The sequence below is a fragment of the Syngnathus leptorhynchus genome, chromosome 11 (assembly GCF_054491065.1).
Source record: "Syngnathus leptorhynchus isolate UIUO chromosome 11, UIUO_Slep, whole genome shotgun sequence".
NCBI classification, from domain to species: Eukaryota; Metazoa; Chordata; class Actinopteri; order Syngnathiformes; family Syngnathidae; genus Syngnathus; species Syngnathus leptorhynchus.
Window position 1 is genome coordinate 11,956,768 of NC_141205.1, and position 25,496 is coordinate 11,982,263.

General features: G+C 49.6%; 3 protein-coding genes across 8 annotated transcripts; 2 read left to right on the forward strand and 1 right to left on the reverse strand.

The window, feature by feature from the left end:
- The first annotated feature begins 282 nt into the window (after window positions 1–282).
- Window positions 283–11,716, forward strand: tasora (transcription activation suppressor a). 3 transcript variants are annotated; one of them, XM_085924475.1, is made up of 28 exons: window positions 283–717; window positions 1,276–1,421; window positions 1,698–1,790; window positions 1,922–1,994; window positions 2,343–2,434; window positions 2,510–2,641; window positions 2,712–2,842; window positions 3,074–3,105; window positions 3,188–3,293; window positions 3,384–3,493; window positions 3,572–3,675; window positions 4,009–4,081; window positions 4,194–4,268; window positions 4,710–4,888; window positions 4,998–5,243; window positions 5,552–5,738; window positions 5,825–5,953; window positions 6,423–6,580; window positions 6,644–6,785; window positions 6,954–7,310; window positions 7,394–8,292; window positions 8,378–8,500; window positions 8,944–9,103; window positions 9,190–9,298; window positions 9,408–9,580; window positions 9,728–9,868; window positions 10,041–10,434; window positions 10,507–11,716. In XM_085924475.1, the coding sequence occupies exons 1-28, from the start codon at window positions 441–443 to the stop codon at window positions 10,781–10,783; spliced, it is 5,118 nt and encodes a 1,705-aa protein (XP_085780601.1). In that variant the 5' UTR covers window positions 283–440; the 3' UTR covers window positions 10,784–11,716. The 3 variants fall into 3 exon arrangements, with proteins under 3 accessions (XP_085780601.1, XP_085780602.1, XP_085780603.1); XM_085924476.1 differs by having other exon boundaries at window positions 6,650–6,785; XM_085924477.1 differs by having other exon boundaries at window positions 5,552–5,732.
- ccdc66 (coiled-coil domain containing 66) lies at window positions 11,661–17,993 on the reverse strand. Of its 2 annotated transcripts, none has more exons than XM_085924479.1 (19): window positions 17,898–17,993; window positions 16,523–16,581; window positions 16,421–16,443; window positions 15,836–16,090; window positions 15,532–15,763; window positions 15,379–15,437; window positions 15,034–15,126; window positions 14,819–14,953; window positions 14,308–14,534; window positions 13,991–14,075; window positions 13,759–13,923; window positions 13,599–13,671; window positions 13,347–13,400; window positions 13,106–13,262; window positions 12,866–13,013; window positions 12,475–12,509; window positions 12,280–12,401; window positions 12,085–12,206; window positions 11,661–11,993 (listed from the first exon to the last, which is right to left on the reverse strand). In XM_085924479.1, the coding sequence occupies exons 2-19, from the start codon at window positions 16,533–16,535 to the stop codon at window positions 11,913–11,915; spliced, it is 2,079 nt and encodes a 692-aa protein (XP_085780605.1). In that variant the 5' UTR covers window positions 16,536–16,581; window positions 17,898–17,993; the 3' UTR covers window positions 11,661–11,912. The 2 variants fall into 2 exon arrangements, with proteins under 2 accessions (XP_085780605.1, XP_085780604.1); XM_085924478.1 differs by lacking the exon at window positions 17,898–17,993 and adding an exon at window positions 16,735–17,766.
- ip6k1 (inositol hexakisphosphate kinase 1) lies at window positions 16,999–24,311 on the forward strand. Of its 3 annotated transcripts, none has more exons than XM_085924491.1 (10): window positions 16,999–17,278; window positions 19,183–19,268; window positions 19,487–19,658; window positions 19,718–19,866; window positions 20,067–20,193; window positions 20,835–21,072; window positions 21,182–21,378; window positions 21,823–21,998; window positions 22,085–22,318; window positions 22,589–24,311. In XM_085924491.1, exons 4-10 carry the CDS (start codon window positions 19,750–19,752, stop codon window positions 22,976–22,978), a joined length of 1,479 nt encoding a protein of 492 aa, XP_085780617.1. In that variant the 5' UTR covers window positions 16,999–17,278; window positions 19,183–19,268; window positions 19,487–19,658; window positions 19,718–19,749; the 3' UTR covers window positions 22,979–24,311. The 3 variants fall into 3 exon arrangements, with proteins under 3 accessions (XP_085780617.1, XP_085780618.1, XP_085780619.1); XM_085924492.1 differs by having other exon boundaries at window positions 19,721–19,866; XM_085924493.1 differs by lacking the exon at window positions 19,183–19,268.
- The last annotated feature ends 1,185 nt before the right edge of the window (window positions 24,312–25,496 follow it).

The window sequence follows — 25,496 nt, forward strand, 5'->3', positions numbered from 1 at the left end:
TTTTGATTTTACACTGAATATTGAACAACCAAGGCTTATATAACTTTAAAGTGCAGGCGTGCAAAATCAAGTTGATAATAACACTAATAATACTAACAATAGTAATAATAGTAATGATAATAATAAGGATCATAATAAAACATATCAATGGCATAATAAATACATAAAGCGTTGCGCCACACGTCTAGACATCCAGGAAAACTTAAGCTGCTAATGATGTTGCTGCAAAACACGTCCAACAGATGGCAGTGCATCATAACTCGGAACTCAATCTGCGGCTAAGTCTCAGCGAAGAAGTACTCGGCGGAAACATGGAGTCGCTTGTGTTTACGACGATGCCACTGCCATCCTGACGCCCATCCCTGCAAAAAAGAAACCAACGACGACGGCGTCTCAGTGCAGTGCGGCTTGCGAAGAGGGTCAGAACCGGGTCAGAGGTGATGGAATTCGGCGTAGCCCGACGGGTGGCGTATCCGCCGCCAAGGAGGGTGTCCTCGGACTACCGCGGGGCTAGTGTTAGCGCGCAAGATGGCGAGTGCGCGAGTGCGCTCGTCCCGACCCACGGAAAGCCTCTTCCCAGCCAAGTGGAAGCTCCTCCAGGCGCCAGCGGTGGCCCGGGATCACCATCGTCCGTCCGGCGATCGTCACTGGTTGTCCACCAGAGGCACATGCCGAAAGAGCCCGACAAATTCCAAATCCCCAAGAAGGAGAAGAAAGGTCGGTCAAGTAGCGGACCGAGACCGAGCAGTTGTCATTTTCGTTCATATTAAAGCAAATCACGTCTCAGTGAGGAGATGCTAGCCAGATAGCTTTGGAGTTTAAACGATTTCATGACTTTCATGTTTTGTAATTGGGGATAACTTTGATCTCGTCCAGGCGTTCTCAAACCTTTTTCGTAAGGCTGTAAGATGCAGTGAATGTTTCTAAAAGGTTTTTCTTGTGTCAAAGAAATTCTGAGGTCAAAACTGTTGGCGAATGTCTTTGCGACTTGTTGCCAATCATGAAAAACATTTTTGTTTTGTTTTTACTTGGGCTTGGCCATGGGGGTTATGAGAAAAGGTTGTATTAAACACACAAGTGTATATTCAAATGAAGTCTGAAGGACTAAATTGCAATTCACCAATGAAAATAATGTGCTCACTAAAGCAAAACGAGTATGGCGCAGTCATTCAAAAAGATGATTGTGTATGTTCTCACTAAGAATGAACATCCGTCACTACCTTCTCTTGAAAGGTGTCGTGAAAATGGAAGCCATTATTATTGTCATTTTTGCAGCTCTGTTGAAGCATATCTCCAGTGAGTCACGAGAATACGAGGGCGTGAAGAGCATCCTGACGGCAGGCCACGTGGACACGGCCTCGGCAGCCTGCTTCACCTACAGCTGCATGCGACTGGTCCACAGCGAGCAGCTGGAGAAGGAGGTGCGAGCCGGCATTCTTTTCTACACCTTGCTCACCTCCTAGATGGGTTAAGATAAAAAAAAAAAAAAAAAAGTACTTTTTTTAATCTCAGGAAAGACATTTTTTTTATCTCACATGTAGAAGTGTGACAAGTTCGTGTGTGGGAGCTGACACAATGTTTTCTTTGTGTTTGTTTTCATCTCAGGATTGATTTTTTTTTTTTTATCTCACGTAGAAATGTGACAAATTGGTGTGTGGGAGCTGACAGGATGTTTTCTTGGTGTGTGTTTGTGTCAGTTTGTAGAGAAGAGGAGGGAGATGAAGGCGGAGGGCCGTACAGATAAGGAGCTGGAAGAGAGTTACTGTTTCCTCTCGACCGACGAGGCCAAGGTAAGCCTTCGTAATAATGTTGCAATATGTACAAGTTGTCTTCTTATGCATTATTTTCAATTGTGTGTGTATATGTGTGCTGATGCCTTTGTGTGTGTGTGTGCTGATGCCTTTGTGTGTGTGTTTTGTAGGTTCCATGGCAGTGCGAGAAAGGCCTGATTGTGGGTCAAAACTGGCAGTCGGGCCTGGGAGACCCCAATAAAGGTACGAGCCAAACATCAAATGTAACGACAACAGGGGTGTCAAATCATAGCTTCTTTCAGTGGGGGCCATTATGACTGTCAACCCAAATAAATGGATGAGCACCTCATATTATATACAGTAAAAGCTACAAAAACAAACTGACAAAGAACTCGTTTTCAAATCAGATGACTAAAAACAAGGTCAAATATAAAAAAAAAAGATATTATTAAAAGTGAAAACAATTTGCAATTATAGTAATGACCGACAAATTTGATGCACAATTTGTCTTTGCGGGCCACATAAAATTATGTCTGTGTGTGTGTGTATACGTGTATATGTATGTATATATCTTCCTCTCTTCTTCTGCAGGGGTCTATTTGTGCAGGTATTCAGATTTAATTCAGGTTCATCCGTTCCACCACGGAGCCTCGGGTCAGATCATCGTCTTCAAAGTGATGAAGGTGAGTCGTCGCGCGGTTCAGCCCGCCGGGCGTTTGGGTGTCGTTACTGAACGTCGGGCGCGTGTGCGCTTTCAGGGCAAAGTCAAGAGCATCTATGAGAACATCAAGAACGTGCTGGACCCCACGCCGCGCTTCGACAGCCACCTTTCCAAGAATGTCAGCAAGGTCACGTCAGTCAGCTCCTACCGGGCCTTCGAGTACACCCAAGTGAGCAAATACGGAGGCTCGCCTCTTCAACACGTCTTGCGCGTCCACTCACGCCATTTGAAATTTCTAGCATTACTTTTACGAGTACGACTTTGACGAGCTGAAAAAGCGCCCCCGCCAGGTGTGCCCGTACGCTGTGGTCTCCTTCCACTACAAAGGCAAAGACTCACTGCTTCCCAGCATCCCTTTGGCCTCTGTCAGGTAAAGGCACGCCGGCCAAATGTTCACCTTGACGTACATTTTGACACATTTCAAACCCATCCCGTCCTCACACAAAAAAAAAAACTGCCTCTCCTCCGCTGTGTGACGGTTGACGACAAGGCGCCCTAAAGCTGTCGTGCCAGTCTGACTGTCAAGTTAATTCCTTCCGTCTTTGTCTACTAAATGTTTGGCACATATACGGAGTGACAAGGAGGTGTTTTTGTGGCACAGGGCAAACAGCTGGCCAGGAGCAGCCAGTAAAGGTGAGCCATCGGCCTCTTTTTAATTTCACGCTCGAAGGTGTCGGATGGTACAAAATGGCTGCGTGCGGTCTCGTCCCTCCAGAGTCGGTGCAGTTCACCGTGTGGAGTGGCGACCTGGTGCACGACGCCAAGATGGTCTTTCCCGTCTCCCTGTGTTCCTCATGGCTGCCCTTCCTCCCACACAAACTGTGAGTAGATCCTAGCAGCAACTGTCAAACACCGTTAGATATTGCACCTTCACTCGAATGAGCCGCAGATGAATTCTTTTGGTCGTCCAGACCCGACAGGCTGAAGTTGGGACGCTTGATGAGGCTGGACGAGGTGGTCAAGCTGCTCCCGCCTGAGCTCTTTTCCTACAACCTCTATGGCAGCAGCAGCAACAAGGAAGGTGACGCAACGCAGCACGCAAGCATGTTCTTTCAAGCAGATGATGTGATGTTATAGCTGTCCGTCCATTTTTGTGTAGTCGTGATGCGGGGGCATCATTGCAGCCTGCTGGAGGTGGTGGACCGTAGTCGCTCCAGCAATAACATGAGCAGGCTGCTGCAGGAGCTGGAGGATAAGGGAGTGGTGAGTAGCCACACAGCTGTGAATACATTCAGAACTTCTGCTTTTTAGCTTCAAATAATGTACTTTAGTGCTACTCCAAACGAAACACAAATACAGAAAGGATAAAAAAAAAAAAAGACTATTTTGAAGAAATACAATGAATTAAATCCTAAATGAAATATTTGACCAAAAGATTAGAAAATAATACGAAAAGCTGTCCCATGTGAGATGAAATATATAGACCAAAAGAGAATTCCTTCAATATTTGACGGACAAATGTGAATGTAAGAGAGAAATATTTGACAAAAGCATCGAAGATATAGGTATTAGAAACCCCCTCGCGCCCCTGTGCAGGTTTTGGTGAGCACGCTGACTGAGCGAGGATTCCTCTTCCTGCTGTCCAGTGCTCAGATGGTCACACCCTCCGGTAAGAAGCCAGACCATCGCATTCAATGATGCCCATCATCATTTCATTATTTTGCTCCTATTAATTGAATTCTTGAATGATGTAACTCATCTTCCACATGTCATGCGTTCAGAGAGAGGGGAGAGTTGGAAGCGACGTCTCCAGGCCTTGTTCGTCTTCCCTGAGAGCAGAGATGTGTACAAATCCGGTGAGGAACAAACACAACACCGCCATGCCATACCACAAACCTAAATCCATATTGTACAATAAATATGAGACGTACAGTACATCATATTTACTGTATTTTATAAGGCGCACTTTAAAGCCTTTCATTTTCTCGAAAAAACAAGGTGCCCCTTTTAATAAGGTTTGCCTTTTGTGTGGACCAAATTCCAAAATCTAGAGTTATTTTCTGTGGCTTCCGTAACATACAGGCTTAATATGTAGACCCAATCAGAGGACATTACGTTTTACGTCGATCGGGGCAGTAAATCTATATCAGTAGACTGTACGTAACACGTATTGATGAATAAATATCGTTTGCGCGACACAAACGGCATTAGGACCCTCTACAATTAGGACCCGTCGACTCAAAGAGGCGCAACTCAAGCTTTCTGGAAAGCCAGGATCATTTCTTTGCTTTGTTTAGCATCCAGCTGCGCCACCCCCTGCCGCGGCCTCAGCAACGGCGGAATACCAGGACTGAAGCACTTTATCCCGGCGCTGCATCACGCCCTGGTCAAGAGCCACACCCACCCCGCCTCGGAGCTCTCCACCGGCGTGGAGTTGCAAGCGCAAGAGTACCTGGTTGGCCAGAAGGATGGCAAGGTATTCCTTTGGGGCGCTCGTTTCTCCACAAAAGTTTCAGAAAAGAATCCTAAGTTCAAAATTTCTATTCACCCCTATTTCAAACTCCCGCCACCCCCGACACTCGCAGGTGCCAATGTACCGCATGGGCGAGTACGACGTCCAAGTGAACGAGAAGGCTGCCGGCTCTCCGGCGCCCAAACGTCACCGGCTCAGCACGGACGGCTTCATGCGCCCGTACCTTCACAATCCGGCCCGCTACCAGCTCGCGGCGACTCATGCCTCCAAGATGGTGGAGCTCCATTGCACGCGCTCGGAGCTTCCAGAGCCCAGGCCCGGGAAAGGGCAAGAGCCAGCCGGCAGCAACACCCACAAGGTAACCAAATCTGGAATGAGTGCAGAGAAAATGCAGTTGCATCACTGGAGCAGATCATAATCATAAACATCAAGCTAGTGTCTAAATTTGAACACTTTGATTGGTTGCAAGCAGAGTCCGCTGTGTTCGTGCCCACAACGGCGCAAACCACCCATTGTGCAATATTCCGTCCAAATGACCTGCAGATTCAAGCCGCACCTCGCACTAAACAAAAAAAGGCCCACCTGATTTCTCTATGATTGGGAAGAAGAGCCATTGATTTGAGGGAGACATCAGTTTCTCAATTTAGTCATGGGGAGTGTGTTCAGTTGCAGCAACTTATGGACTTGGTGATGACCTGCAAGAGGAACGCCGAGAACGTGGTGAAGCGAGAGGAGGTGCGAGGAGAGCCCAAAACACTGGCGGGAAAGCGAAGGATGGAACAAAGGGTGGGCGAGCGAGCTCTTAAGTACTTGAAGGCCTCACACGAGCCGTCGGAATGGGAGAAGAGTCCGGGTGAGGTCGCTGCACAGGTTGAATCCGAATTTTGCGTGCACCCATTTCATGTCAAACATTTTTTTTTCTGTGCATTTGCCTGGCAGTGGAGGGCAGGCAAACCGCAGCACTCCCCGGCTCGCTCGCCTTCGCCATGGAGTCGGTGGGTCTGGCGGGCGTGGCCGTGCAGGATGACGGATCCGAGCTGGCTGGCAGACTTCGCAAACTGCTGACAGGCGAGTATTTTCTTGAAGACTCCTTAACATTTTGTTACACTGGACGGATAAAAGAAATATCAAGAAGATTTCAAATAAAAGGAGGATGAATGAGGATAAATAAGTAAATAGGCGCATGTTTTTCTCCCTCAAGATATTGAAATGAATCATAAATTGAGCAATAAATAAAGACTTGCAAGGCTAATATATATACTCCCTGCAATGTGCACGCTCACGTACTCATTACTTTTTGGTCAATTAGTGAAAGGGAAAAAATGGATGAAACAAACATTTATAAATTCATAGGTTTCAATAATAGTTTGAAGAAGTAAGAATATCATATTTTAATTCAGATCAAATCAAATGAATCACTGTAAAGCAACTAAAATGTACTGTAATGAATATTTACAAATGTCAAATTGTATGAACAAAAATGAAAGGGGTCAAAGTGAAAATTGAAGTCACGCTGCCACTAAATGTCTTGCACCAGGTCTCAAGCAGGCTGCCAGAGTTGCATCGCAAAGAAGCCACAGCGGCAACGGTTGTGAGGAAGGCCGGGCTGAGTCGTCCCCCTTCGAGCGGCTGGCCGCCAAAATGGGTCTGCCCGCCAACTGTGATATCGACCTGAGGAAGCAGGATGAGTTTGAGGTGGGCTGGAGACCCTGGGCCGCAATTCTGTCTTCTCTCTCGCTAAACGCCGGGCGTGTGCAGGAGCAGATGGCGGGCAGCGTGAGTAGTCTGGAGGGATTCAGTCCCGGCGGCGAGGGTTACCATCACGATCCGCGAGGAGGAAGCGGCGTGGGGAAGAGACCGCACGACGAGGACATCCCGTGGAGACTCATCCCCATCACAGGTGAGCGAATCCTCAAGCTGCATTGGTGGAATCGATGGAATCCACAGCAGCCTTGCAGCAGGGTCAATACACACAATAGAGCTTTTTATTTTCTCAACTAGAATTCAAAAAACTACTGTGTGTTGACATTGATGCATAAGATCTTGTCCCCGTGTGTCTGATGTGCAGGTCTGCCTTCTGAGAAGAATGCGTGTAGGGAGCGGAAGCCCCCCCAGGACCCTCGCCTCCATGCCGCCGTGGCAACCCTGCCGGAGCAAGCGCCCTCACCCAGCCCCATCTCATCCCCCGGGGCCAGTCCCCCTCAAAGTTCGTGGGCCGAGCCCAGCCCCGCTCCCTCGCCTGAGCCCAGCCCCCCTGCCTTGCCCGGCTGCTGCCCTTCCCCTGAGCCCCCAGAAGCCCGCCGTCCCCCTTCTCCCACCTGGTTCCCGTCCATTCTGTCCTCGCCCGACTGCATTCAGGCATCGCAAAGAAGCCATGCGGACGACCAGCAGCAGGTTGCTCCCCCTGGCTCCAGGGAGTGCAAAGGTTTGGCTCTGCACTTTCTTTCACGGCCTTTTTGGCAAAGATTAAGGTGATGATTTTTTTTTTTTTTTTCCGTCTCACCGCAGCTGATGCGTCGAGTGAAGTCTCTAGTGACACGTTGGCGTGGAGCAGCATAACTGCAGAACACAACACAGACAGCAGAGAAGATCAAGAGCCCTCCACACAGGCTTCCGCAGAAGTGGAGAAGGAAGCCACGGACGTGGTCGACTTGACCGTGTCTTCGGAAGAGGATGAGTGCGCCGTGCTTTTGGTCTCCTCGCCCCTCGATCTCCGAGGCATCGACGCCATCCTGGACAATCACCTGGGCTACTTCTCGACCGACTTGCATCTCCTCCTGCGGGAGGAGAGCATCAACTGCAGACTCCCCGAAGCGCTGCCTTACCGTCCAGCCGAGACGCCAAGCGCCGCCCCGCCGCTGGTAAGGCCCTTTTCCCAGTACGTGTCGCCGTACCACCCGTGTCCGCCGGTCCAGGGCTATGTCAGCTCGCTGCAAGAGGGCTTCAGCGGCATGTTGCTGGACTACCGTGACCACCTAGCAAGCCACGAGCCCGAGTCTGCGCTCGCCAGCACCGTCGGCGCCTTCGTGTCCAGCATTAGGGCCGGAACGGACGAAGATGGAATGGAACGAACCGAGGCGGTGAGAGAAAATGAAGCGGGGCGACCGTCGCTGCCCGGCGGACAGCTTTCGGACCCTCCGCCTCACGCCTCGGTTGACTCGCACACGAACCACCAAGCGTCCCCCGCTCAGTCCACGCAATCCAACTGCGTCTCCACATCTTCGGAACTGGAGCCTGGTCCGGGTGCCCTCCCGCCGGCAGAGGCGCTAAGCAGCGTCATCCGGCAGCTGAGGCCCGAGGTGCTCAGCGACCTGTGTGACATCATTAAGGATGTTCAGAGAAGCTCCGTGATGCAGTTCTACGTGCACGCCGTCCAGCCGGACGACCAGCTGGTCAGGGACGTCAAGGTAACGTACAGACAGGGTTCTTTTATTTGATTATGTATTTATGATTGCACTTTGACTCAAGTCTTCCTGTGTGTGCATGTTGTAGGAGTACCTCACGCAGCAGGGGCACACGGAGCAAGATCCCGTTTCCTTCTTGAAACAAGAAGCCTCCGATGCAAAACTTCTGGTCGTCATCAAGAAGGAAGACATAGCCGAGCACCTTCACGAGGTGATCACATTGGCACATTTACAAGTTGGCAAGTCTGGGAGTCCCTCCTAAAGCTGCTGCCCCCACGACCCGACCCCGGATAAGCGATGGATGGATGGATGGATGGATGGATGGATGGATGGATGGATGGATGGATGGATGGATGGAGAAAAAAAACAATTGTCCCCTCTGACCTCCTATGTTAAGATGACCCTTTAACTTTAAGAGGGAAGTCAAGTTATAGTTTTTAATATCACTCAATAGTTTTTTAATATAGTTGAATAGTTTCCAGCACAACTGCCTGTCCTTTAATATCACTCAATAGTTTTTTTGTTTTTTTTTAAACCAAATCACCAGCAGGGAAATATTCAATTAAGAATAAACTGTTGTTACAAATAAGCAACATTTAGTACAAAATAGTATAAATAAACAGTTAACACGGATGAATGAATGATCCTTTTCAGATTCCGGGACTGGTTTCGCTCAAGCAGCACCAGTCGGTGGTCTTCCTGGGCATCGACACAGTGGAGGACATCAGGACGAACGCGTGTGAGCAGCTGTTTGCGGGCGGCGGCTGCGTCCTGTCTGAAGACTTTGTCCTCAATCCCGACCTGGTCACTCCCGGTAGGATGTGCCAACAGGGGGGGGGGGGACGGGGGGGACGCCGTCTGCTCGCGGTGACTTAGCTTATGGCCTCTCTCTCATTGCAGATCAACTGGAGGCCCTCTTGGCGCTCCTGTGGCAACGCAACTCTCCGGAAAATGTTTGGAGGTGGAAGATTCACAGCAGATCCCTCAAGAAACTGAAAGAACAGGCCAGGTACAAATTTGCCCACAGCCGCCTTGGCGGAACATTCTCGAGGCGAACTCGTTCTGCTGGTCCGGCTAACCAGCATGACGCGGTGCTTTTGTGCGCCGTGGCCGGGCAGGTTCCGGAAAGACGCCGCCGCTCTGCTGGACGTGGTCCTCGAGCACCAACGACGGAAGATCGTGGAGGTCCTGCCGCAGCATCACTGCGACGACGATAAACCGTCCAACCTCCGCTGTCTGATCCAACATCAAGCCAGCCACACCTGCTTCAGACACACCATCTTCCTCAGAGGTAGCTTCCCATTCTAGTTGTATACGCGCATCCAAGAGGTCTAGGTGAAGCTTATTTTAGGTTCATGCTGAAATTTTACCCCAAAAGTCCAATCTCCCAGATTTAGGCAGTAGTGTCTTCATATTTCTTTTTCTTTTTTTTGTCCAGTGCATAGTTTGGACTTTATGCAGTTCTCCAAGAGTGGCATCATCGCTGCTGGCGTGGACGAGATGTTACACAGTTTCGACGCGCTACTCGGCCAACGCAACGACAAGCCCGCTGTTGCCGAGGACCCGCAGACAGACAAAGGTCCGTTTGTCTCGCTCTTTCATTTTCTGCTAAGTGCTGTAACATTTACTTGAATGTGCCCTCAGCATTAGGGCAAAGAAATTCTTTCCAGTTCAAATCACCAACAGAATTATTTTGATGTCTAAATCATTTCATTCACCTACAATGTGACTCTTTCATATTTATGTACTAGGTACAGCCTGGAAGTTGAGCGTCGATGACGACACAAACGGCGGCGGCGGCGCGGAGCAGCCCGACCCGAGCCTCACCCACGCCTCGGAGCAGCAAGTTTTGGAAGCTTCGCTGGCGGAAAGTGAGACCCATCACTCGGAAAAAGACCTTGAAATGCTGCACATGGCCATCTCGCAGCTGAGAGCGCAGATGCACCAGAAACCGGGTTCTAACGGCGAGAGCAGAGCCTTGCCGCCGCCACAGCCGGCGCTTCCACCGGCCAATGAGAAGACGGCTGCAGATTCTACCGATGACAGAAGAGAGGAGGTGGCAGCGGGGTCTTCAAGTTCCAAAGAAGCAGATGACCGAGTCTCCTCCAGCACAACCGCCTGTCCCGTGGAGGGCAATGCAATTGAGTGAGTCAAAGGAGCCCTTTCTAACCTTCTTGCAGCCAAAATGACCAATTTTTCTTCTCGTTCCTCCTGCAGACGCAGAGTGTCTGATCCCGACTGGTTGCAAAAGCAGGACAGGGACCTGCGCCCTCGCCAGACTCGGTCCCGTGCCCCTTCCACTTTCAGCCAACAACAGCAAAGGTGGAGGGGTGCCAACCACTACCAGAACAACCACAATTACCCAAACTACCAGAACCAACGTCAGCAGCATCCCCAACACTACAATTTATGTTCAGACCCGTACAGGTACCCCCCCACATGGGGCTTTCCGGGACAACAAGGGGCGTACGGCGGGTATTGGGACGGGCAGTGAGAAGGAGGAGGGGGCTTCAATGGCATGTAAGACCCCCTGAAGCAGGGCTGTCCGAACCTGGTCATCGAGGTCCGCTGTCATGCTCGTTATCAAGTTTCTTCAGAGCTTGTTGAGACATTTGAATCATGGGGGAACCATTTCAAATGTGCAGAAGGGGACTGAATTCAGTTCATCCCTGCCCTAAACCAAATGACTTTCTTCTCATCGCCCCAGAACTTGTGACAATGAACAAACCTGCCACCTGTTCTGGCTGCAGGGGGCGCTGCAAAAACAAGACACTCAGGTGCTCAAGCGGATCCGAAAGCTGTTCTTTGAACGGAAAACTGGTCGATATTGTTTTAAGAAAGACTGTTGTCGTCCTTGGTGTTAGCACGTTGCTAACGCAGAGGCGCATGCCTCTTCACTCCAGAACAAACGTTACCATACAATGGACCTTTATGACAACTGTGTGTTTTGATCCCCAGAAAAAGGTTTTGTTAGAAATGGACTTTAACTTAATGTTTTTCTTTTTTTTTTTACTACTGTTTTAACTTGTCTTTTTTTACAGATTAAAACCTCAGTAAAAAGCGAAAAGGTTAAATTTGACATTTTGCTTTGATTTGACAACTTATTGTCGTGATTTTGTCCGATAGGTCGAAAATTTGACACTTTGCGGGAACATCTCAAAGCATGTCTGAAAACACACAGGAAGGCGGTTACTTTGGGCATTTTCACGCTTCTCTCAAATTGTTTGAAACCTGACATCCTGAAGCCTTTCATTTGGCAACATGACATGGTAGACATCCATCACGGGCAAGTTTGCTGACTTGCCACAAAACAGGGCTTGTACAGCAGAACAGTGAAAATTGACAACTTGCCATAAAATAAGCTCAAAAGGTTTGCTTCAACTTTTATTTACAAGTGCAATAAATTAATCTGGAAATGCAATTTCAAACAATGTGAAAGACAAGTGGCCTTTTCACACCTATTTATTGGCGTTGGGCCTATTACGCAGAACCCAGCAAACTGCATTGTTGCCTCATCGGTGGTGGGCGACTCTCGAAACACGTCGGTTGCTGTTGGCCGCTGAACACCGCCAGACTTGAAACGTAGGAAGAAAAACGTGAACCCGAAGGAATGTTGTGCCCGTCTAACATTTGGAGGGAGACAATAGCTCGTTGCCATGACGTCGAACCTCACTCTCCAGCTCCTTCTGCTTCTGAAGCAAACCCTGTGCTCACACATGCAAAACACTTGACTCAAATTGTGTTGACTCACTTCAGGCGGTGTGCGTGTGTTTGTGTGCGCAAGAGACAACACACTTGTTGTAGTTGCGTCAGGCCCCTGAGGATTTCCTGCTGTCGCTGTTTGCCACGCAGGCCAAGAAGAGCTCCAGGGGTGGAAGAGCACGAGAGGGCGTCAGGAGGAGGTGCCCAGCTTGGCGCTGCTCAAGACAGGAAAGTATTGCCGTTAATACGCAACAATAACTCTGTGTGTGTGTGTGGGGGTGTGTGTACCTGTGTGGGCGTGAGGAGGGGGCGCAGCAGACGTCTCAGTGGAGTCCAAGTGGATGACATCATTGGTGCGGACATAAGGGATGAACTGCAAGAAAGGTTGCGTGATGGGTGGAGAGCGCCCTCTGGAGGAGAACAACAGAAGGAGACTTCTGACAACCAGATTCACTGGGTAGTAAGTCGTCCGCTGTGTTTCACCTTTTAGCAGAAACGCTCATATGATCAGCATCCACCTGCAAACAAAGACCAAAAGGAGGATATCAGAACTAGTTTGCTCATATTTTCTGAGGAGAAGCTGAATTTCGGAGGTTTTAGACAACTTGGAAGTCAAACAAGGATAGTTATTGATGACTTTCCAATTCATTGTTGCACCTCAAATTATTCTTGCGTTTAGCATACACTTTGTGTCATTCACAGTATTTATTTGTACTTGCTTTTACAAACCGGATTCGGTTGAAGTTGGGAAATGGTGTCAAATGTAAATTAAAAACAAAATACAACGATTTGAAACTCCTTCTCAACCCATATTCACTTTGCGTTGTTTTCAGTGGCCTTGTCGTCGTTATGACATCATCACGGTGGCGCTCACCTTGTGGCTCGGAGGCCGACTCGCGGGGAGGCAGTTCCTGTGCTGCAAACTGAGGATCTCCTCCTGCCTCTTGAGTCGACTCTCCCGCCTGCTCCTTTGCAGTGTGGCCGGGTAACGCTCCGATGCGGGAACGAAGCGTCGACTCGGCCTGAACGGACAGAGGGAGACAAAAAGAAAAAAAAAAGTGGATGACTGACACTGGGTTGCGGTGGAATGAGCCAAGCTACACTTTTTTTGTACCTCTGCGTGTTCCACTCTGGCCTCCTGGTCTCTTTCCTGGTCTCGTAGACCCCGCCTCCTTTCCCTCCTCCGGACACGCCGGCGTTTTCCTTTCCTGCTCTATCCTGGCGGCCGCGAGGTGGGGGGCACTCTGCTCCGACGGCTGGAGGGGCCGCTTCTACACGCACGTACGTGATTGGGTAGGCGCACGTGCACGTTACTAATCATTGAATGCATTCTTGCTACTGATGTCGTCTTTTACCCGTCTGCACGGCCGTGTCTCTCTTGTCCTCCGCGCTAGCGGCCGCATGTAACGCTGCACAACACACACAGACAAATGCGCACTTGTTTTAGATTTGATTGGACCGTGTGCGCTGGTTAGGAGAAAAACTTTGACAGAACAGGGAAACTTTGTCATTCTTGGAGCGCCCAAAAAAAGTCAACGTCACACTTGACACACAAACAGCAGAGTTTGATTGACAGCTGTGTGTGCAACCCTGCTCGACTGACTCACTGTGCACATCCGTTGGCTCCTTTACTGCTCCGTCATCACCATCATTATGTTGCTTCTTTGGTTGCTCTTTCTCCTACGCACACACGCACACACACACGTTACTGACGTCCCTCCGGCTCTGAAAGAAATCGAAACCGTTGGTGCGGTTGTTCTTGGCAACCTTGCATTTCTCTTGATGCTTGAGGTCCTCCTCCTGGTACCTGTTGTACAGCAGGTTCCTCTCCAGCGTGATTCTGCTCTCCTCCGCTTCCTCCTCCTTTTTCCTCCTGGCCTCTTCCTCCTGCTTCTGTCGCCGGCGCTCCTCTACCTGAGCTTGGATGTCTCTCTGGATGAAGCGTAAAGATGATTGATGAGCTAAGCAAAGAGATGGGGTGCGGGAAGCGGACGCTTACCTGCTGCTCCAGCTGCTTGAGCCTCCTCCTCTCGCGCTCCTCCATCTGGACGGGGTCCAGCAGGGCCGTCATGCTCCGAAGATAGCTACAAAATGTGTTTTTTGTGTTTTGACTTTGATGAGCTTGGTTAACTGGGGAGTTCCATTTAATCCAATGGTATAGAAAATAACGCTGGTGACAGGAATGGGCTGAAATGTTCACTCTGGCTACAGTGAACACTTCAAAATGGAGAGTTGTGTAGTGCGTTGCCTTTTCGGGTGGAGGCATCACTTCTTGTGGATTTTCTCGATCCACAGCCAAAATTCAGTATGCAGTACCTGCTCTTGGTGGGGTAGTCGCTGCTGCTGCTGCTGCTGCTGGCGTCCACGCTGGCTCGGCCTGCACTCTCTGCTCCACAGCTGCTCAAGGCGTCCCACGTCAGGGACAGGCTGGACGATGCCTCCCGGTCGCCAGAGGTTGGGGCCGTGGGAGGGGCAAGAGTCACTGCGGGAGGTTTGCATCGCAATGACTCAAAGTGTGCTGCCCACAGCTCGTGATTTTCTCTCTACACAGGTGGTAGACGGACAAAACCATACGGGCGCAACTTAGCTGCAGTCATAGTGATTCTTTGCAGAGGATAAAGAATAGATTCCCATGTTCAGTTGCCCATCTACAGGTGTTCCCGCACTGGGTTTAAATAGCCATCGCTTACAAAGTTGCGACTACCTCGACACCCACGCTATGGCACTGCGCACTAGCATTAAGCTAGCAGTATATGGTTTGCTTAACAGCAAAATGTTTTTGTTTCGGTTTTCGAGTAAGCCTTACAGTGGTGTTTTTGTGTCGCACCTGATTGAGAAGCATTTTCTCTCGCCTCCTCCGCTGACTGATCTCGTCCCTCTGTCGGTCTAGACCCTCCAGCCAGAGCCTCCTCTGCTCCTCTCTCCTCTCCCACGCCAAAGCCTCCTCCATCGGAGTTACCGCCTAAACACATCCATGTTTTCAATTCACAAGACAGACATTAAAAATACTCAACAAGATGGGGTGATTTTTGTTTGTTTTACCCCGAGTCTAAGGCTTGACCTGATGGCTGCCGGCTGCTCTCTGTGGCAGCCCTCCAGCTGAACTGAAGATGCGCTTCTTGCTTCTTGCTCTGCCTACAGGATAAGCAATCAAGCTTGCAATATTGGATGAGGATCTGACGACGGTGTCTCATCTTATCCTATCGTCCTAATGTTAGGTAACACCCGATTCCAACGCAAGTATTGCAAAGTCAATCAAAGGTGTGACTCAAGTTGTCACTTTGTGGGAGGGAGATTGTTGACACACGTATTCTTGCACATTTGTATGAATAGTATTGCAAATGTTTGGTGACGAAGAAGCCAGTCTCATTCCCATGTTCAGCCTACCTGGAGCCTGAGTGAGGTTGAACAACATTGTTGCTGCTTCTTCAGGGCAACCTGCTCGTCTATAACACACACACACACACACACAAGGAAACAAAGTCACAAAATGGCTCCCCGAAGTGTCGTCGGTCTGTCTTTTCACTATGCCATCCTGACCGGACACTCTGTGCTCCTCTGCAGTGGATGGGTCGTGGCCGGATGGCTGAACATCACTGAGAATGTGTGGCACCTCCTGGCCACTCAAAGGTGCCGCTCCCTCTTTCGGCCCTTCCTCATCGAGCGAGTCCTTTAGTTTCAACTTGATGTTGAACGTCTCGGCCCATCTTTCAGACTGTGTGGATATTCCTTCGGCTGAGGTAGAGCAGCTTTTCCGGAACTCAGATGTCACCTCCGACATGTGCATACAACAGATTAGCATCACTCCTTGCGAGGCAAGAATATTTCAAAGTTAGGACCTTACCTTGGTTGCAGTTTCCACTCTGGTGGCCGCCGCCGCACCGTGCTCCCGTGTTTTGGAGGCCGGCTGAGTGTCTCGCATTTTGTCCGCTGCCCCGCTGGAGGTTTTGCTCCCTGCCGCCTGTGCCTTGGCACCTCTGGGAGCCTTCGAGTGCTGCACGGCCAAGCGCCGCCCTATCGAAGACGCTGGCCGCACATTGGCCGCGCAGGGTGGCTGCCTGCTGTTCACCATGTAGGTTTGGTGAGGCCTGAAGGAATTCTGCAGAAAACAGGTCACATCTTGCCTTTTAAGCACCGTCAAAGAATGAGAAGCTTCAGTGGTTGGCTTATTTTTACACTTGTTGAACTATTTAATCAATCTGCGTTCCATTGTTGGTGGTCGCACTGTTTCAAAATCTGTTCATCGCACGTGAGAGAACACCCCTCTACTGCCTGTGTGTTGTATAATAATGTATTTATATTACATAGATATTTTTTATTCTAACACTACCGAAGGGGAAAAAATTGATGACCACTGTTCAGCTGTCCTGGCTGTTCAGTACAAAGCTATGAAAGCAAAAACAGATCAACTGCTAGGAGGGTTTCAGACCTTGAAAAGATTCCTCTCGACGCCTGTGGTGGTCAAAAGAAAAAGCTAAAGTTATTTCCAAACAAAGTAAACACATGGGGATGTAGGGAGGGTCCTGCTTACCGTGGTTGACCATAATCAACTTGGGTTTTCCATTTTGAAGTTCAAAGAGCAGTCCGTCTCTGTTGTCAAAAATACATCCACATCACTAAATATCCTATTTTCTTCCCAAGTTGGAAAATGTCATTTACGCAGGAGTATGTGCGCATTCTTCCGGATTCCACTGCGACATCCATTTAACGTGCTAGCATTAGCTCATCTCAAAATAGACTTACCCGAGATACATGGCAAGTTGGAGACATACGAAAATCACTACAAAAGTTAATTGAGGACGAACAGTGTTCCGTTTACATGCACAAATAATAGTTTCATAAAAGATGTTTGTTTTCGTCTTCAAGATGTTTTTCTTCCCCGTGCTTCCGGATGGTTGCTGACAATTAGTGTTGGCTCCTGAGTGAACGATTCGTCCAAACGAACGAATCTTTTCAGTGAACGAATCGCTTCCGAAAGTGATTCGTTCTTTTTTCAGTTCATATGACTTCAACCAGTAAGTGTCAGTGTTGGTGACTGAATGGAAGCAAGCGGTTAAGAAAGCGTTGAGACGTGTTGTATTTGAAAACTAGCTATAGGTGGCGCCAAATCGCCACCTCAATGCATTACAAGTGTAAAAAGCAAAACAGTCTACGTTAGCATTGCCTGTCATGACGTTAGCCTGATGCTGAATGTTTTTCATCCCACTCGCATCACTCTCGGAGCTTGAGAACATCCAGACATTTCTTGCTCAGTCTGCCAAGCACTTTCGCCACTCACGATTGTCAGGTAAGTTACGATTGCCAGTCTCCGTTATCAGCTCAACTGGAGGAGGGGAACGTTACCCCAAAGGCTTTGGCGTTAACGTTTCCCCTCCTCCGGTTAAGCGGCTAGCCGCCTAGCTTGGCGTTAGCACGCCGCGGGCTCCGTTACAATCCAATCACCAAAATAACGAAATAACATCAGCCATCTGCTACCCCATCGGGTACTCAGAGATGAACCACTACCGTGTAGATTAGGAGGAGTGAACGCCAACCACGTTTTCAATAATGTGTTATATAAAAGCGGAAAACATTCGACACGGCTATTTAGCCATCGAGCTAGCGCGTTGCCAGGCTAAGGTCAAAAACCTTGGCCGGTTTTGACAGCGAACTTAATTTAACACGCTAAGACAAGGAAAATGTTGTCTGGCGGACGATGACGACGGGGATTTGTGCCCAAAAAGAACTCTGGGAAGCAAGATGGGGACATTGTTTGGTGAGGATGTGGGAAAGTTTTCCGGAAACAGACAGCACGGCAGCGCAACGACAGTCATCCCTTGTTATTCGCGGCGGCGGATGGGGAGCAGGACCCCACGCAAATAAACACATTTTGCCAATAGTGACTCGATTTCTCAGCAATTACTGACCGTCAAAATGTTTACTTCAGCAGGGTACAACGTAACAAGAGTTTGGGGACTTGGATGATAGATTCAAGAGAAAGTGTGTGGGGGGGTATCTGGTTCAAAATGCCCGCTAATTAGTGTAAAGCAGCAGATTAAGTCCTTGATCCTTTTGTTTCGCCTGCTACTCTCAGATTGGCTGATAAGTGTCAGTTAAAAATATCCTCCCATTAAATGGTTTGGGCCAAAATTCCCAGTGGAACTTTCAATTACCAAGCTGTGATTGGTGAAAAGCACAGGTCCATTTTTTTGTGTGTATATGACAGAAAGAATTCATGTGATGAGCAACGTGGGCAAGATAACAGTCCGTAATCTATTCATCAATTTTGTGATTTTATTTGTGGCAAAAGATTTGGAGGTGTTCTGCTATAGTCATGGAAAAGAGTGCTGTCATTTGTTTTGATTCTCAGTTGATTTAAATGAAAGCCTTGGCGTAGCTAATGAAGTGTCCGGCGTGCAGCTCCTGGATGTGGCTGGGCTAAGCTTGTCAAACAGCGGAGGAGCTCGGCGATGCTTGTCTGTTTTCACAGCTCTGAGCGGGTGCCGCCAGGAGTCCACTCCGTTGCTGCGCTAAATAACTTGTCCGCATCCCGCTCGAGTTCGCTCCAGCTGCTTTCAGTTGACCTCATTTCAGACAACATTAAAAGATTCAGCGCAAGTTTGTTTCAGACTTTCTGTCGGCGTAGCTTTTTCTTGGTCTCTGGTTTGGTCCAAACATGTCAGAAATTGAGTAGAAATGTTGATTATAATATTCCAAGGTAAATGAAGATGGGTTTTTTTTTATTATTTTGATGATACATGGAGGATTACAGAAAATTCCGAGAGGCTGAATTTGATGGGTTTGGACGATTGGAAGCTAAACAATGGTATGTAAATAGTTTGGCAATCAGTTAGTTGTCAATTAGCTGTCTTCAGGAAGCCTTCCGAGAAATGATGAGTTGTCATAATTGGGGTTTCATTTATTTCTTCAATGCCGCGTACGTTCCAATTGCGGACCACGTAATGCCTTTTTTCGGGTCGCTCGAAGGAAGGCGTCGTTCACGTTAATGTTCCCCCCGGCTGCAACGGACGAGAACAAGTTATCGAGAGGCTGCGCTGAGCAACAAACGAGAGGCTGGAAGTCGAGCGCTTTTCCATGTCCCTGCGAGTATTGAGCCCGCTGACTAGCATTCAATTGCATTGCCAGCCAATTGGCTGACAAATGCGGATGCTGAACATTTCCGTCCAGCTTAAACACGCTCCTTTTGTTTAGAGCCATCGCTGCGTCCCGACTGATGAGGCGGCGTAACAGCGCTTTGGCTGACGTGACGTGCCGTGACGTGATGCCGCGGCTCCCATGTAAGTCCAGCCGGGCTGGGGGCTTCTTTGTGTGCGTGCTCGGCCCGGATCGATTGCTGACCGGCAATCTAACCATGTACACTGGTGAAGATGAAGAAATAAGGCACAAGTGGATCGCAGCCAAATTGCTAAATTGTGAAGTAGCTTCACCCGCTTGCTAGCCGCATTGACTGTCAGTGCAAGTTGTAGCTTTGGATGTCCTTTTTCTGTCTGCGCAGGAAGTGCTGACCCCAGCACGGTCCTGAGCCCAGCGGGCGGCGGAGCAGATCGGAGGACTCGCGAGGTGGTTTTTCGGTCTGGCGCCGCCTCCCCCTGGGGCCGGCGTGCGCTCCCAGCAGCCCGTGGTGCCCTGCGCCCCGCCGTCACCGCCCGCCAGAGTCCATGTGCCAGGTAAGGGTGTGCTCTTCACACTTGCCTTAAGAGCACCACAAAAAGCGCCCGACCGTCAGCAGGAGGAGGTGCGGTTCGTCTGCCAGGAGCCATGTGCCTCCCGCACACCAACAGCATGGACAGCAAGTTACAGGGGGCGGGGCCAGGGAGTGGCACACCACTTCGATCCCGAGGAGGAGGTGTTCCACTGGAGCCTTTTATGCACCAGGTGAGGAGAAAGCAAGACAAAAAGTGTTTGCGGAAATGCTGTCAGACTGGCAGTTGGATTCTCAAAGCCGTCATGGCTTTGTGGAATACAAAGCCATGACGGCTTACACTTAGTTGTGCAACTCCTCTTTGTTTGCACTTTGACTATTTTGCTCCCCGGTGGCCAAGGCCTGCACTTTTGCCAAATGTGTGCCTTTTTAGGTGGGAGGTCACACCAGCATGATGCGCTATGACGACCACACGGTATGCAAGCCTCTAATTAGCAGGGAGCAGCGCTTCTATGAATCCCTGCCTCCAGAGATGAAGGAGTTCACCCCCGAGTACAAAGGTACCCGCTGACACGCAAATGCATGCGTACTAAGTCGCCTTGCCTGATGCTGCACCTTTCAAACGGATTCATGGCATTTCCGTTCATATCAACTTCTGGTTACGTGTCAGTTTGCACCGTCAGCGTGAAAGGGGCTAGCTACCGAGGCCCGTCTTGCGGGTCCCGTGGGTGCCATGACAACAGCCGTCCCTCAAGTATCTATATTTATCCCCGGATGTCTTCCCGCTGAAGACGTCTGACGTAAAAGCAGCAGACAAGTGAGCGGGCGTTTCGGCCGCATCTTTGCTTGTCGCTTCATATTTGTTTGGAGATGCTGAAGACGTCTGCCTGGGCTCAGCAGACACCGGCAGCTAAAAGTAGCAAGATAATGACATCAAGCACGTTCTTCCCAGTTGGCCTCATTTTCAACCACCTCTGGCTGTCGGCCCCCAGGTGGCCACATCGGAGGCTGCACATTGCGTGTTGAATTCAAGCAAAAAAATAAATAAAAATAGGGCAAAACCCATTTTAGTGGCATCTTCATGCCTTAATACCGCAACGATGTCAATAAGAAGAAAAACGGCCACATTGCGCCCCGTCTCGGTGCTCTCGTGTGCATCTTCAATCCAAAGAACTCGGTCACATCTTTTTTGTCCCACCAGGCGTGGTGCTGGTGTGCTTCGAGGGCGACTCAGACGGCTACATCAACTTGGTAGCCTACCCGTACGGCGAGAGCCAGAATGCCGAGGCGGGGCCCGCCGAGCACGAGGAGCGCGAGCCGGCCGAGCGGGAGCAGCCGCGGCGGAAGCACTCCCGCCGAAGCCTCCGCCGCTCGTCCTCGTGCTCCGAGCACAGGGAGGAGCGCCACGACGTGCCGCACGACAGCGACTCTGCCGACAAGTACGCCTCGCGCTGACATCATTGTACACAAAGATGAACCAAAGTGTGAAACGTCGTCATATGTCATTCTCGATATCTACGACACCTTTGCACTTGCCCCTCGTCTCAGGTCACACGGCAGCAGCGTGGCGGAGTTGAAGAGTCCACGCTTGGAGCCAAAGATCCACCTGGACCTCCCCTTTCAGATGCTGGACTGGAACAGTGAGCTGAGCTCAGAGAAGATCAGCCACAATCCCTGGAGCCTGCGCTGCCACAAACAGCAACTCAGCCGCATGCGCTCCGACTCCAAGGACCGCAAGCTCTTCAGTATCCTCCTGCGCTGCCCATCCATCCATCTTGTACCGTCTGCCGTGAAAGTCAAAGGGACTCTTTTAGCAATTTGGGCTTGTGACGCCCATTTTCAGGTGCCTAAAGGTTACCCTTGCTAAAGTTTTGCTGAAATTGCTTTCTTCCTTCATTGCTATTATTATTTCCCCCTTTTTTTTTTATCATCATTATTTCAAGCCTACCCAAAAAAGCCGCGTTGCAACCGACACAGGAAGTATGTCTTTTTTTTCCTGAGCCGTTCATTTTTGGATGGTTCCGTGGGTCCTTCAAAAAGAAGCTTCTCTGAAAGACTTTGTCGAACTTCCACCAAATTGAAAGAAAGGCCAAACCTGACGTGATGATTGCACTTCATGCCTTCGTTTTCACCCCTTTGCAGCTGTCACCGCTTCCGTTGTAGCTCCTTAACAGAGGTGCGCCTCCCAGAGTTCCTTTTGCTGGAAAACGTGGTCCACCACTTCTCGTACCCGTGCATCCTGGACCTGAAGATGGGCACGCGGCAACACGGCGACGACGCCTCAGAGGAGAAGGCGGCTCGGCAGATGAAGAAGTGCGAGCAGAGCACCTCGGCCAAGCTGGGGGTGCGACTGTGCGGCATGCAGGTAAGGCCGTCTCGATCGACGGCGGCGGCTTGCCGCGGCGGCGGTGGCGGCGGACGCGCGTTCACGCAGACATTGTTTGTCGGCAGGTGTACCAGCTGAACACGGGCCACTACCTCTGCAGGAACAAGTACTACGGGCGCAGCCTGACGTCCGAGGGCTTCGGCCAGGCCCTGCAGCAGTACATGCACAACGGGCGGGGCCTGAGGCGGGACCTCTTTGAGCCCATCCTGCACAAGCTGCATAGCCTCAAAGCGGTGCTCGAGCGCCAGGCGTCCTACCGCTTCTACTCGTCCTCGCTGCTCATCATCTACGAGGGAAAGGTGAGTTGGTTTTTTTTCTTTTGGAGAAAATTCATGGATTTGAGGTGCTCCAGATGGTACAAGAAAAAAAAGGTGTCATGCTTTTATGATTGTGAACCAAATCATGACAGAATTGGGATTTATTGCTCCCAGCCCTACCGCGTCGCATGTTGCCCATGAGAACCGTGTTGTATATTTCTTACTCAACTCGTCACTGAGACACAAAAGCCCATTTTTGGTGGATGTGGATGTATATGTCACGGTGCTGATGTTTGTCGCCTTTGCTCGTAGAAGCCCGACGCTCCCGTCAGTTTCAACTCTGGCCAGCCGGTCACCAGGCAGAAGACCCCGGAGGAAAGCCACCGTGGCAATCCCGGGGTCCTCACGCCACAACCGCCTTCGGCCGGTGACAACCCCCGCGCCGAGGATTCCCTGCCCCATACCGCCTCCTATTCCTGTCCTGCGCCCGCCTTGAGCCCGCTCCCTCAGCCTCCCTCTGACCCCTTGCCACCTCAGCAAACCCCCCTAGTGGACGTTCGCATGATCGACTTTGCCCACTCCACCTTCAAGGGTTTCCGCGGCGACACGGCAGTTCACCACGGACCCGACCGAGGCTACGTGCTGGGTCTGGAGAGCCTGATCCAGATCCTGGAGGATCTGCAGGCTGAAAACCAACAGTGAACACGCAAGTGTAAATATGGACGTTTCCCCTACACACATTCCCTCCCTTGGCAGTTGTCGCCATGGCAACACCGTGTATTCAAGCAAAAACGGCCGGGAAGTGGAACAGTGGACAAACTGTTGAGGCTCAACTCACATTCACAGACTCTCACACCTGTCAAAGCAGACATGATTTCTCCGAAGTCATTCTGTTCTGTACTTTTCCGCCATCAGAGGCGCTTGTGTCAAAGGGCAACAGTTTTGAGTATGCTTACATTCTGGATCTCAGCTCTGACGCAGCGCTTCGGCATCCAAAAACCTATTCACGTCTCGATTCGACGGTACCGGCCTGGCAATTTGACACATGCAGCTTTTGTAGCAAATCCGCCTCAATCAGAAGTTGAGCAACACACGCATATTTCCTTGTAGTTGAAGAAAGGCAGGACAGCCCTTTTTTTTTTTTTCTGGGGTGCCGATACATTTAAGATCACGACCATTTGCTGTCTTTTGAGGTAGAGCCACCAAGGCTTGTCATTTTGGTGGGAGGGAGGCCAGGCCGTGTCTTTGGCTGAGTTCCACTTGAAAAGCGACAGGCTGGCTTCTTTTAAAGCAATAGACTGTTGTTTTTGTCTTCTTGCTTTTTCCTCAGCCCGGAAGAAGAGGAACATCACCCTTTATTTTACGAGCCTCTTGCCATCAAAAGATGTCACGACCTTACAGGTCTCAGTCCCGCTTGAAACAACGCACTTCCCGGTCCTGTGACATCACCACCCACTTGTCTACGGGACCAATCAGTTGTGAGCATTTGAGGCCATACAAGCGGTTGGTGTGCCCCCCCCCCCCTTAAAAAAAAAGGGGGGAGAGAAAGGAAATGTTTTATTTTTGGTTGTTAGTTGAGGTGATAATTTATTTTTTTATTGTAGCTTTTACCTGCCTGAGTGAATGTCATTTTCGTGTCTTTCCCAAAGTGTAAGGGAAAAAAATAGAGAGAGAGAGAGAGTAAGAGAGATATTGTGCAACAGACAGAGAGAGAAACATTTCAGGGCTGTTTAGCAAGCAGTATTATTTGATTGGTACTCATCAGACACTCCAGCCAAACAATGTCTGGCATCTTTTGAATGCATTTCCCGCAGCATTTGATGCACTTGTATGTTACATGTTTTGGACGTTTTGAAAGGAACAAGGGTCCCCCCCCACGCCTGCTTACAATGTGACATTCGAGAACCTTGGCCACTCTCCCCTCCACACACACACATGCGCACACGTTATCGTGACTATAACTTTTTTCAGCCGTCACAATCCCAAACTGGTAGAACAGTGACAGTGAGATTAAAACTTTCCAGATGGTTTTGGCTTCCTGTTGTATTTTCTTAAGGTAAAAAAAGTCACGTCAGTATCAAAATTTTGAATTGTGCTTCATATGAGAGCTCTGAAAGGAAAAACGTTTTGAGTTGAAGTATCACGGACTTTTCATTTGCAGTGTAACTTGCTGTATTTTGTTGTCAATTTGAGTTTTGACATTATGTTCAAATGTGACAATATTTTGGGGTTTCATTATTTGATCACATGCTTGACAAGATTGACATGATGGAAACGTGTGACTGTGTGGTTTGCAGCAAATGGATGAGTCGTGATGTGCGTTCATTGTTGAGTTGGCCGTGCAGGTCGTACTCACGGTACAGGATGGAGTTCTTGAGTGACGTGGCCAGAGGCAGGAAGCTCATGAAGACGGGCGAGTGCAGACGCAGTCGGCCCATGCACAGGCGGCAAAGAGGCTGCAGGTTTTCTGGGGAAGGGATGAGCACACGGCTGACCGCTGGCCAAAAAGTCAGCATGACTGCATTATCTTTTCGGAATGCAGCGACTGGGAGGGATCATGGCAGTACTTGATGTTAAAATCCGCGTGTTGTAGTTCACCTTGCAGCCTGCAGATGTCGCCCCACTGCTGCTGCTCCATGACGGCCGCCTTCAGTTTGCTGCACATGTTCACGTGATCCACGTGAACAGACAGGTGCCTCAACCACGACAAGGTGATCACCTCGCAGAAGCACGACTTGATAATCATAATAATAATATCATAATTGACAATCATATACTCCGTGCGTTATGAGCAAGCGACCTACCAGTGTCTTTAATGACAGTGTTGGTCCAGCCTTCGTAGTCATAGGGCACGTGCGACCCCCGTTGCCATAGGGACATCACGAGGTAGCCATGGTTACACAGCATCCTCACAACCACCTGAAGTAAGCACCGTTGACACTACCGAAGGAAAGACGCGAGGAGTCGAACCTCATCGTTGAGCGCGTACTCCAAGGCCGAGGGGAAGTGTTGTCTCCAAAATTGGCAAGTGTTTCAGCAAATGTATGTTTTGGTTATGTGTTAATCTAATGCTAATTTACGACAACAAATTGAGATGAATAATTATAGCATAGTTACCTTTGGTTGCCTTTTGTTGTCCTTGTGACCTTTTGAAGATGAAAGTAGTTGAGCTTTTGAAAGCAAACTTGTTTTCTAACTCAAATCTGATATTCACCTTTAA

Bases quoted from the DNA above. Each gene is read 5' to 3' on its own strand.
- ip6k1 (XM_085924491.1), top strand. From the start codon at position 19,750: ATGTGCCTCCCGCACACCAACAGCATGGACAGCAAGTTACAGGGGGCG. The intron at 21,379-21,822 runs GTATCCTCCTGC...TGCGCCTCCCAG, and splicing joins CAAGGACCGCAAGCTCTTCA to AGTTCCTTTTGCTGGAAAAC. The intron at 22,319-22,588 runs GTGAGTTGGTTT...CTTTGCTCGTAG, and splicing joins TCATCATCTACGAGGGAAAG to AAGCCCGACGCTCCCGTCAG.
- tasora (XM_085924475.1), top strand. From the start codon at position 441: ATGGAATTCGGCGTAGCCCGACGGGTGGCGTATCCGCCGCCAAGGAGG. The intron at 4,269-4,709 runs GTGAGGAACAAA...TGCTTTGTTTAG, and splicing joins CAGAGATGTGTACAAATCCG to CATCCAGCTGCGCCACCCCC. The intron at 9,581-9,727 runs GTAGCTTCCCAT...TTTTTTGTCCAG, and splicing joins ACACACCATCTTCCTCAGAG to TGCATAGTTTGGACTTTATG.
- ccdc66 (XM_085924478.1), bottom strand. The intron at 15,127-15,378 runs GTAGGCTGAACA...CTTATCCTGTAG, and splicing joins CAACCTCACTCAGGCTCCAG to GCAGAGCAAGAAGCAAGAAG. The intron at 11,994-12,084 runs GTGTGTTGTCTC...GTGTGAGCACAG, and splicing joins GCCTGACGCAACTACAACAA to GGTTTGCTTCAGAAGCAGAA.